The following is a 12,719-nucleotide window of genomic DNA, read 5'->3' as shown; positions in this document are numbered from 1 at the left end:
CTATTCCCCTTCTGGGTATTTTCCCAGAAGATCTGAAAATGTCATATCACAGTGATATATGTGCACCCATGTTCATAGCAGCATGATTTGTAATTGCTAAACTGTGGAAGCAACCCAAATATCCATCCACTGAGGACTGGATAAAAAAATTGTGGTACTTTTATATAATGGAATATTACTCAGCTATAAAGAAAGATAAACTCGAGGCTTTCATAGGTAAATGGTCACAACTAGAGACCATACTCTTAAGTGAAATAAACCAGCCCTCCATGTGTAAGAATTGTATTGTCTCACTAGTATAAGAACCTGAAAGAGTGAATAAAAATTAGGAGGTATGACAGACATTGTGAAAGGAAAGGAAAATGTTCAAAAGTAAAGAGCAACTGGGGTGAAGGGAAAAGAGAAAAGAAAGAAGAGGAAATTATGTATGTACATATATACAAGATAGCTAACATAGTTGTACTACTGACTTCTATCACTTTACTGAAAGGAACAGTTAATGATTATTTATTTGATCAATCTTGCATGTCTCTATTTGTTTTCCTGAGTAACCACTTTAAAGATATCAATATGTAATACAACAACCATTGTTAATTTCCTACCACTTTGTCTGTAACTCTGTATTGCCTGTATTGTTCTTATGCTGTTTTGTAAAAGGATGTGTTTGTTAGTATGTTTTCCTTCTTTATTTTTAAAATAATTTTTTTTAAAAGACAAGTTTATCCTTCTTTATGGCTAAGTAATACTCCACTGTAGGAAAAAAACCCACCTTTTTTATCCATTCCTCGGCTGATGGGCATTTGGGTTGTTTCTAATATCTAGCTATTACAAATTGTGCTGCTATAAACATGGGTGCACATACATAGCTGTGGTATAATGTTTTTGATTCTTCTGAAAGATACCCAGATGGGGAATAGCTGGGTCAAATGGGACCTCCAATCCTAGTTTTTTGAGAAATCTCCACACTGATTTCCACTGTGGTTGCAGCAGTCTACACCCCCACCAACAGTGGAGGAGGGTTCTCATGAAGTAAGATGGAATCTCAGTGTTGTTTTAATTTGCATCTCTCAAATGACCAGTGGTGTTGAACCTTTTTTCATATATTTACTTGCTGTTTGTATTTCTTCACCTGAGAAGTGTGTATTCATTCCAGATGCCCATTTTTGGACTGGGTCTTTAAATCTGGGAGGTCTGAATTTTTTGAGTTCTTTATATGTTCTCAATAGTAACCTCTGTCTGAGGAACAGGTGGCAAACATTTTTTCCCACACTGTGGGTTGTCTCTTCACTCTGTTAGTGATTTCTCTGGCTGTGCAAAAGCTTTTTAATGAGATGAGATCCCAGTTGTTGATTCTTTGTGATGGTTCCAGTGCAATCAGGGTTTTATTCATAAAATCTTTGCCTACACCAATGTCTTCAAGAATTTTACCTATTCTTTCAGCAAATGTAATGTTTCTGTTTAATATTTAGATCTTTGATCCATTTCAAATTTAGTTTAGTGCATGGTGAATGACATGGGTCCAATGTTAATATTCAGCATGTGCGGAGCCAGTTTTTCCAGCATTTATTGAAGAGGCTATTTTTCATCTAGTGATTGTATTTGGCGCCTTTGTCAAAGATAGGTGGCTGAGTATGTCTGGAGTTGTTTCTACATCTGTTCCACTGATCTTCAGATCTGTTTTTTTTTTGCCAGTACCATATTGTTTTTATCACAGTAGTTTTACAGTATAATTCAAGTCAGGGATTGTGATGCTCCCCTGCCTTGCCTTTGTCACCCAGAACCGTCTTTCCTATTCTAGGTCTCTGCTGATTCCAAATGAATTTTAGGATTATTTTCCCTAATTCTGTGAGATATGCTGTTCGAATTTTGACAGGAATTACATTAAACTGAATAATAGTTTTGAAGGTATGGCCATTTTCATTATATTGGTTCTTCCTATCCAGGAGCAAGGGATATCTTTCCATTTTCTGATATCCTCTTTAATCTCCTTTTTCAGAGTACTGTAGTTTTCAATGTAGAGATCTTTTATAACCTTTGTTAGATTGACTCCTAGGCATTTCATTTTTTTGGATGCTACTGTGAAAGGTGTTATTTTCCTAATTTCTCTCTCAGAGAGTTTGTGATGCATATACAGGAAGGCGTTTGATTTTTGAGTGTTGACTTTGTATCCAGCTATACTACTGAACTTGCTTATTAAATCTAGCAATTTTTTTAGTAGAGTTTTTGGGGTCTTCTATGTAGAGTATCAAGTCATCTGCAAAAAATGGTAATTTAACTTCTTCCTTTCCTATCGCTATTCCTTTTACTTCTCAGAAAAATATCTTTAAATTTAAATCTGGTCCTACATGGCCCATGGCCCACCTTTAACTTTTCAGAGGCCTCTAACATGACTTTGGGATAAAACCCAAATTCTTCCACAAGGCCCGCATGACCTCCCCAGCTTCCCTCCCCTTACCTCTTCCCACCTCCCTTCCAGAACACAATAGCTTGGGCCCTGCAGCATATCCTTCCCTGCCTGGGTCACGCCATGTTCCCTCTTGCCTTTGGACTTCCACACCTACTCTGTGCCTGGAACACCCTTCCTCTCCTTTCTTTGTCCAAGTAATTCCTCCTATCTTAGTACAGTAGCCCACCCTTACCTATGCTTTTGATTCTGCAGGTTCAGTTACCTATAAAGGTAAGTGAACAGTGGTCCACCAAGGTCTAAAAATATTAAGCAGAAAAACAAACAAACAATTCATATTTTTCTAATGCATGCATGCCATTCTGATTAGCACGATAAAGTCGCGTATTCCCCAGCTCCGTTCCCAACACCTGAATCATCCCTTTGTCTAGCACACACACACTGTACATACACTGCCCACCTTTGGGCACTTAGCAGTCACCTTGGTGAGCTCACCACCTGTATCGCAGTGCTTTCATTCAAGGAAGCTTCACATTGCGGCCTAGAGCTGCATCACTATGTCTGCATCATCCACCTCACTTGACGTTGCCACGCAGACACCACACCACACCAGCATCACCGCAAGAAGGTGAATGCAGCACAGATTTTCAGAGATAGGAAGATCATATTCACACATTTTTGCTACAGAATGTCATTGTGGTTATTCTATTTATTATGTTGTTAATTTCCTACTTTATATAAATTAAATTTTATCAAAGGTATGTATGGAAAAAAACAGCACACCCAAGGTTCAACACTCTTGGGTTTCCAGCATCCACTGGGAGTCCTGCAACTCACGGAGGGGGCTGTATTCCCCCAGGAAGCTCCTTCTCATCCCTCTAACATGAATTTGATACATATTATGCTAACCCAGCATTTTCCCATCCACTCTTATCATTCTGTTCCTGTCTTCCACCCTTTCCATCTAAGTAGAAGGTAAGCTTAAATTTACACATGAAAGTCAGGAACTATTACTGCTGTGTACAATACAAGATGCACAGGAAATATCTGTTGAACAAAGACATAAAGGATCCAGTGGAACCAATGAATCACCTGTCAGGCATCTATCAGGCCCCTCCCAGGACCTTTCCAATTACTTCTCTCCCAGGACTTCTTTGCAAAGCCCTCCAAGTGCTCTTTTCTTCTCTTTCACGGGCTCCAGGAATTCTGACTCTTCCTCTTTGAAGGCTGCCCACACATTCTATTCTATTCCATCCCCTAGGCCCTCTGCCCCTAGTTCACCTGCTGGGCACCTGTAGTTTCCCTAGGAAGATGAGTCCATCAGCTTTCTAAGGGCTTCACTGCTGATCAGGTGGGACAAAGACACAGTTATTTGTGTGGAACTTCTCATAGTCTGGTGGCTCCTGCCTCTCTGCAGATGGCGCTTGGAAAGGTCAGCACCCTGAGGGGAAGGCTTAACAAAAAGGCACCCTCCACAGAGGTTTCTCTTCTTTGCACTGTGGTCTCAAATGAGTAAACTGAGGTACTACTCATTCACTGTACCAAGGTGCACAGAGAAGTAACTCACTTCCCTAATCACAAAACTTCCATTTTCCAGATCAAAGCTAAGAAAAGGCTTCAGCACACCCAATGAATACTGACTTTTCCAAAGGCTCAAGTTAAGACACTTACCTAAACAAGGAGATCACAGGCTTTCCCACAGGGCCTACTTACTGTCTTTCACAGATAATCCTAAAAATATGGCTCATCTAATTTCCCAACCCATAAACAAAAACAAGCGGCAGACTCAGATCTTTAAAAATGGCACGGAGAGAGACATCAAAGCAAAGAGCACTTGGGGACAAGAGCCCAAACAACGTGACGGTCATAGAATATTAGGGGACACTGAGTGGCCAAGGACAGGAACCATGGTCAGAATCTCTGGAGTAATCACTCACGCTGGAGCCATTTCCATCAAATTCCATACAAGCTGGTCTCTTCAATAGCCAGGCAACCTGGACGTCTCACTTATACTAACTCAATCTTTATTCAGTGACCACCGAACAGAGCAAGAGTACCAAAATGCAAGATTCGTGGTCAAGAATAAAATCGTATCTATCATAACAGATTTGTATCAAAAGTATGGCTGTAAGATATGATGAACATAAAGATGCCTAGAGGCCCAACTCTCCATCCATTTCTCTGAACTAAACAGCATACATTCTATTCTGCATCATCAAAGAATTCTATACTTGATCTACACTGTTTTGTTTTGGGGCCCTTACACTATAATAATTTCTGCCTCTGGCCAGCATTAAAACATGTAAGGAGGGGCTGGGGATGTAGCTAAGTGGAGAGTACTTGCCTAGGATTCACAAGGCCTGGGTTTGATCCCTAGCACTTGAAAAAAAAAAAAAAAGATGTAATGGAAAACAGGTCAAAAAAAATTCACTAGTATTTATTGTGGAGACATGGTCACTCATGTTGCCTTTGGAAAGAACCACAGAGGAATTTCCCTCTGACTGTGCCAAGTAAAACTGGGCTTCTCTTGATTTACTGGCTTGTCTTACCTCATGAGTAATGCAAATCTCATGTCCACCAAGGCTGTTTTTCCTTTTTCCCTTTGGCTACCAGGAAGCTTATAGCCAAAACTAAATGCAAGATTTTGCATCTAAGTAGAACCAACCTTTCAATAAGAATTTCTATTCCCTAATTCTGCCTCTGTCCTCATACTACCACCTTATTCCTTTCTACCATCTTATTCCTTTTTTTTTTTTTTTTTTTTGGTTTTTCTCCGGTACCGGGAACTGAACTCACGACCTTGCATTTGCCAGCCAGGCGCTTTGCCGCTGAGCTAAATCCCCAGCTCCTTCTACCATCTTATTCCTTTCTGATTTCACCCCTATTTTTGTACCTTACTGTGCTGCATACATTCCAGTAAGTCACTCAAGCTCTGTGGGGAACTGAGAGAAGGGAAGGAATGGGAGCAACCCCTCCCCCGTGCTGCCAGTAATGACATGTTAGGGCTTCACAGGGATCGGAGCCAGACCTGTCCTTCTCTTCCAGGGCCAGAGCCGTGTCCAAGTCGCCTGCAAGCATCTTCTTCATCTCTGAAAGCTTGCTTTCCAAGCTCAGCCGAAGAGCCTTCTCTGTTTCCGTCCCTGCAAAGGCCTTTTCCAGTTCTGCTTGAGCGGCTTTCACATCCTAGAGTTAAATTAAATGCATTTGATGCAATTTTTCAATACAATTGGGAACATTTTGAAAGGAAATTGGATTAAAATATAAATATTTATGACTTTTTCTCCGGCACATTTCCCCTCCCTGAATTGTACTATACATGGAGAGAATCAGTAATAAATACATTTGCCAGCCATTTTTCCCTCTTGTATCCTGAAGAGTAATAGGTATTTCCAATGGAAAAGACTCAACTCTACAAAAACTGTACTTTCGGTTTTGAAAAATCAGATCAATATTTACAGCTTCAATGAGAACAGGAGAAAATGCACTTCTCAATACTAAACATACATAAATTCCAAAAAGTCACCTTAATCTCCATATGAATTCATCCAGCACCCCACCGCCCCCTCACTATTTCTTTTTAAGATAATGACTACACAATTCTAAAGTACATTTTCTGTACCTCCAAGGAGATTTAGGTGGTGAAAATCTCTATGTTCTTCCTGAGAGCTCAGCCACCAAGAAAATTACCTAAACCACACAGGCAGTGTCTGTGTTCGGGGCAAAAGAACTCAGTGCTTAAGCAAGGGACCGGGGAGTCGGTCCGAATCTCCACTACCCATGTCCACTGCCTGTGATCGCATCACAGAGATAAAGTCAGATCAAAATGGGCTCAAGCCCCAGCTCTGCTCCTCACCTATGACATCTCTGAGGCGCAGCCGCCTAATCTATAAAACAGGGACAACCACTTTTCCATCAAAGGGCTTCTGTGAGATTCCGTCAAAAACCTGTTGCATCACAAGAAGCTCCAGACTGTTGGCTTCCTTCTCACTGCCCTTTCCCTGTGCAGCGTCTCCTCAGCAACAGCCACCCCAGAGGCTTACCTGTCAGTCTTAACAAAAGCCGGGAAAACACATCTCCCATACTCTGAGACGCAAGCAACAAAGCCTGTTATTTACTGAGTGCCTACTAAATGCCAAGTTCTGAGTAAGAAGCTTTATTTATATCCTACCCGGTCCTCCCCAACCCTAAAACATTATATACTGAGATAGTATAGCTGTGTACAATGCAGGTCGGCAGCCAGGCCTCTTGACATTTACTGCCCATATGACCTTGTTCGAGCGACTTAGCCATTTTGTGCCCATTTCATCATCCATTTATTTTTTTAATGGTAACAAAGTTTTACTGAAGGTAGGAAAACCAATAGGCTCTGCACAGCAACTTTGGGCCAGGTAAAGGTAGGAAAAGAAGTACATCTTACAGCATGAGGCGGGGCCACCACGCAAGAGAGAACATACTAGCCCATCATCTGTTTAAAACAGAAGGAAAAGGAAAAGGGTGATGGAGATATTTCCTTCGTCAGTTAACTGAAAGGGGTGATTAAGTCTGCATACATAAAGGCCTAGGAGGTGCCTCCCCAGCAAAAGCCCACACCGGACTATGCAAACCGCTCTTGTTAGGACAATGACTACTGCAGAGCAGGTGTGCTATCCTTACCTCGCGGTGAAAAGGCAGAGGCTCAGGGAAGGCAAATGCCTCGCCCAAGTCGATAAAGACAGCAAGCGACAGAGCGCAGGCTAGGTACCCCAAAGCACCAGGAAGCATATCCGGTTATATCTCTTACAAGCAGCACAATTAACTAAACCCCGGAAGACCCTGCTTTGGGTTCTAGTTCTGTCACTTATGATTTAGACCATTTCTCTACTCTTTCTGAACCTCAGATTCCTCAACTGTACTTTGGTCCTAACAGCTAAATTTCCCCAAGGGGAGGAGACAAGGGCTGACACACACATCATGGAAGGAAAAGTATACACTGAAAACCACTGTATCTGCCTTTTTATTTCCAAAAGTGGTTTTTGGTGCCATTACTCTTTGCATACACTAAAAAGAATCAGAGTCTCAGGTAAAAAATTGAGATAAAACAATTCAAAAGACCAAAAATTAGGCAATCAATATAGCTTGAGCACTTCGAATCCAAAAAGTCCAAACTCTAAGATGTTCCAACATCCCAAACTTTCTATGCACCAACATGATATTATTGCAAGTGGAAAATTCCATAAGACCTCATATGACAAGATGCAGTCAAATGCAGGCACACTACAAATATGTAAAACGATCTTCGGACCTCTATATAAGGTATATAGGAAAGACGAATGAGTATCATGCTTAGGCTTGGGTTCCATACCCAAGATGTCTCGTAACATACATGCAAATATTCTAAAGTCCAAACACCCCAAATCTGAAACACTTCTGGTCCCAAGCATTTCAGATAAGGACTATTCAACCTGTATTAATGAATGCTAGCTTAAAAGGGTAGAAAACTTTATAACATTCAGGAAACCACCTGATACCCCCTCTAATCACAGGAAATGCCTAACTAAGAACAAGGAGGAGAAGCTACATATCAGGCCTCACAGAAAAGTCATTCAGTGAACACGGGCAACGTGGCTGGATGGAAGGTAGATATGGAAGACAGAACCTGGCAATGGCTCAAAGGCAGCTGGATGGGCAGGCTCCAAGGCCGGCCAACAACAGGTCAAGTCTTCCCTCTTCTCTAGGCCTCAGCTTCCTCATCTTTAAAGTAAAGGAACCAAACTAGAGGGTAGAGTGGTGTTGCAGAAAGAGTACAGGCTTTAAAGTAGCAGTCACAGCTTTAAAGCCAAGATTCAATGGGGCCCTGTTAGTACTTCTCTCAGTGCCTCGGTGTCCTCAATGGGAACAAACCCTATGGTGGGTTTGCAGGATGGGAGTAACGGTTATCAATTACATATGCAAAGTGCCTAAAATGGGGCTGGAGCCCAGGAGACGCTTAATAAGGGACAGGGGGCTGTTGTTTCTGCTGAGACTGTTTATGAAAGAAGGACAAGATCATGTCCATCCAATTATTAACCCACTGTAAGAAGCACAGGGCCCCAGGATTTCCACACTTGCCCCTTCCAGGAGGAGTATCCTTTTGGTCAGGCGATCTTCCACCTGCTGCACCTTCTTCCGAGCGTCATCTTTCACCCGCTGGATTTCAGAGCCACCCGCTTCAGCCAAGCTCTCAACCGCTTTGCTGCAGAAAGAGGCAAAGGGCAAAATACATGAAGTCTCACAAGCCCAAGGACACAGGGGATATTTGTATATTGAAACCTGGTTTGGAGGTTTTAGCAGTGGAGCGCAGCTACTTGTAAACCCTTGACAGGGGAATCGGTCTTTCTCTTTTGGGGGTGGTCGTCCTCTTTAACCGAGCTCGCAGCTTCGGGAAGGACACACATAGAATGGTGAAGGAGGAAGGGGACAGCTGCCTAGCCAGCCAGATTAGCCTAATCAACCCTGGAGATCACTGAGGTGATGGATGTCACAGCCAGACGGCCCTCACGTTCAACAGAGGACGTTTGTTATTCATTTCTCCCACTTTCCTGAGTCTAGCTTTTTTAAATTAATATTTATAATTTAAAACAAAGATAATAAAAAGATAAGAATCATGCATAATCTTGTCACTCAGGAAACCAAGTCAATATTTTAATAGATAGCCTTTCAGACGTTTTCCACAAAATTAAAACCATTTAGTATATGTCACTGAACCGACTTTATTACTTAATGCACTATAAGCATCCTTTTGTGTCAATAAATATAAATCTATAACATCATTTCAAAGGCTACATATTAATTCACTGCATGAAATATACTATGATTTATTAAATCAATTCTCTATATTTTATATTGTTTCTGATTTAACATCTTTGTGTGATAAAACTCATAAAGATCTGAGAACAGTGCCTGGTACAAAGTAAGCATTCAATAAACATTAGTGTCACTATTTAATGTAATAAGCAGTGCTATGATAAAAGCATCCTTGTATGTCTTCTATCCAGTGATTTCCTTAGGATAAATTCCTTGAACAGGAATCACTGGGTCATAGGGAAAATGCACTCTACTTGTAGCCAAATTTCACACCCTTGCACCAGTGGACTAGGAAAGGAGGTCTGACAAACCGATATGCAAAGAATAATATGCAACAAAAACAAATTTGTGAGATTAAGGGTTTGTACGCTTTATCTTGTACCAACTGGAGGAGAAAGCATTCTAACAACAGCACAATCAATCTGTTTGAGTACAAGGTACCACTCAGGGCATGAAGAAAGGAGATTATGCAAGCATCCAACACTCTTGCTACAGTAACATAAAATGTACAGCGCACACTGCTGAAGCACCTGGAATATTGTCTCTGCGTGACAGTCAGCGCTAGGGATGGCACACCAACACAGACCCAGGGCCACACTCACTGATGCTGCAAGGAAAACATTGCCGGATGTGAGTCTGTAAGACTCACACGCTCAGCGCTCCTCGTCAGATTGCTAAATGGCTGCAGGTTTCCAGAAAGCAGGATAAGAGAGGAAATGGCTCCACCTAAAGCTAGCTTCTCAGAAAAACTGTAAGAGAAAAAAAATCTCTTCACTGTGAGCCTCCTGTGCCCTACTTTAGGGGTATATAAAATTTTCCCAACCAAGAGCTGTGTGACCAGACATTCACACATCCAGGCCACGTGCACTTTTTACTGAAAACTATGGAAAAATCAAGAGGGCCACTACCTGCCATCTGAGTCTCAAACAAGAATCACCCGCAGACACTTTATTCACATCCCTTTTTCCTTTTGCTAGCAAAGCTTCAAAAGGCCTGGTTTCATGATACCAGACTAATGGAATTCACTGTGAAGGAAGAAAAGGAGGAACATAAGCTCGACATGAGAGAAATCTGCTTCCAAATTCCTGCTCTGTTCTATCCCCAGTGTGACTCTGGGTAAAATGCCCAGCCTTGGTAAATTACCTGTTATACCTCAGTTTCCTCATGTGAAAAATGAGATGATCACCGGTTAGAATTAATGTGCTAACACACTGGCTGCCTCTTCCTGCCGAATCTGAGTGCTCTACACGCAAGGCCGCTCCTCTGAGGCCTAGGTGGCCCTGGCCCCCACACAGCTGCTGTGAGAAGCCACCTGCCACTCCTCCGCTGGGGTCTCAGCCGAAAATAGACCATCTCCTGGCCGGAACCAAGGCCACCATGCCCACTTCCTGATTAATGCCATTAAGTGTCCTCCGCCCCTCCTCCCTCGGCTCATTCTGAATCAGTGCTGTCGCAGATTCACAGTGACTCATAATCATTTCTGTCACTCCTTAAGGGGCATCACAGACGGCCAGAAGAATTCTAGACCAGACGCCCCTCCTGTCTGAACTGTAATAACAGGATTTTTCTACTCCTGAATTTCTGCTACACGCTCACAAATGTCTTAGCCCTGGGGCTTTATGGAGCCCCCCATAAACAGCTCTCCTCTGACTCCTCCCTGCACCTCTCCACCCCGACCTACCAAAGTGCAAACAGTCCTGTTCCCATCAGCCAGTTGGAACCTTGGCGTTTTACGGGCTGAATCACGTCCCCTGTCAAGAGGCTGACTACAATTTTTAACAACTACTGGTATTATTCAGTTTGTTTGTGTTTTAGTTATACCAATAAAATATATTCTCAATAATAAATGTTCCAACTTTTCATTTATCATCTTTGTATTTTTCAGTTACCGTAGCAATAAAATTTATACTCAGCAGTATGGTGCAATTTTCCTCTGCTAATGGAATTATTACTTTTTGTTTGTGTTTTAAAGCTGCAGAGATAAAATTTACTCCCAACAATATAACTGCTTTTGTTTTTAATGTACCCTTATTGTAACTGATAAATATAATAACAAAACCAACATACAAATATGTTCACTTCACAGCAAGGTGGAATGAATTCTGCAGCCAGACCAGACTCATCTCGGTTACTAGCTTAGGCAAGTTCACCTCCTCCTCTGGGCCTCAGTTTTCTCTTCATGCAAATGGGAATATAGACTGCCTCACCTAATTGTAAAGATCAAATGCAATAAATATGTGCCAGGTACAGGGACTAAGTGGCTCTTAATCATTGGTAGTTTAGGCTGGCACTGAACTCAAGGTATAGCCCAGGCTGGCCTCAAACTTGCAGCAATCCTCCTGCCTCAGGCTCCCAACTACTGGGATTACAGGTATATGCCACTATGCCCACCTTATGTTTTCTTTTCTTGTAGAATGTGGGACAAGAGACAATATTAAGAGCTAAGGAGAAATGGGTCTAATCCAGCTATCCACTCAATACAAAGAAAGAACATTCTACAAACACTACACTCATTACTTCAACATTTCCTCTAATTCTTTCCATCCTAATTATAGTTTTCTAAGGAAAAGTTGGGGATTTTCCTACAAAATATCCCATTCCAACCCTTACGCGCCCCCCCCCCACACACACACACCAAAAATCGTAACACTGAAAAAGGGAGCTGGAGGCATTACATTAATAAAGATGTTTTCTATCAACAACTATCAACCATAGACATGCTGTGGATGCTGGGTAGTCAGGAATAAAGGGAAAGGCACATTTAGCAGTTACAGGGTAGACACTGTCACTGAACAACCATATAGATACTGTGCATATACTACGTCTACACATGAAAGATAAAAAACAGAACATGAAACTTAGTGCTGGACCTGCCATCAGGAAGTTGTGTTCTGAGCACAGTTCTGACATTTCTGCCTTGGACTCATGGCTCTTCCCTTCACCAGGCCTACACTCCCTCCCCTATACAGTGAGGGTATCCCTTGCCATTTGCCCAGCTCCCAGGATAACGATGCAGTGTAAGTAGATGTGAAGTGCTTTATAAACTGAAAAGTGCTCTGCGTAAGGGAGTGTCACTGTACGCCAGAGAAGGCTGTGAAGAGGCGGATGTGCAGTGGGGAAGCTATTTCATACACCATTTGAACCTTTATGAAGGCTAAGGTGATGGGAGGGCATTGGGCTGGGCGGGTTGAGATGAGGAAGAGATCTGCTGCGGCATCAGAGTAGCAGCAACAAGAAACGCCAGAGCATCTCTGTGCTGCACTGGGGACAAACAGGTGGTGCAGAGCAAGCTGAAGAGGTAAAGTCACTGCATCATTCTTAAACAGAGCTCCTGATCTTAACCCCGGACAGGAGTCATCCTTGACATCCCTCTTCTTACCCAATATGAACAGCTGCTGATTCTGCTTCCTGAAGGTCCTCCCGGCCCACCCACTCACTGACTCCACCGTCGGCTCTCGCCTCACCCCCTGGACTGGCTTCCTAACTCACCTCC

The 12,719-nt window shown here is 42.4% G+C and overlaps 1 protein-coding gene across 10 annotated transcripts in view; it reads right to left on the bottom strand.

The window, feature by feature from the left end:
• The window catches only part of Cdk5rap2 (CDK5 regulatory subunit associated protein 2), a 194,707-nt gene that overhangs the window by 146,500 nt on the left and 35,488 nt on the right, over positions 1 to 12,719 (bottom strand). For all 10 annotated transcript variants that reach the window (XM_013513198.1, XM_013513196.1, XM_013513197.1 and 7 more), the window contains 2 exons: positions 8,492 to 8,615; positions 5,433 to 5,587 (listed from right to left, as the gene is read on the bottom strand). In XM_013513198.1, the coding sequence (XP_013368652.1) occupies positions 5,433 to 5,587; positions 8,492 to 8,615 (279 nt within the window). The remainder of the gene's footprint in view (positions 1 to 5,432; positions 5,588 to 8,491; positions 8,616 to 12,719) is intronic.

The sequence above is a fragment of the Chinchilla lanigera genome, unplaced genomic scaffold, assembly GCF_000276665.1.
Source record: "Chinchilla lanigera isolate Chin_1 unplaced genomic scaffold, ChiLan1.0 scaffold00018, whole genome shotgun sequence".
In the NCBI taxonomy this organism is placed as follows: Eukaryota; Metazoa; Chordata; class Mammalia; order Rodentia; family Chinchillidae; genus Chinchilla; species Chinchilla lanigera.
The sequence above is the reverse complement of the archived record's forward strand: the minus strand, read 5'-3'. Positions and strand labels throughout refer to the sequence as shown.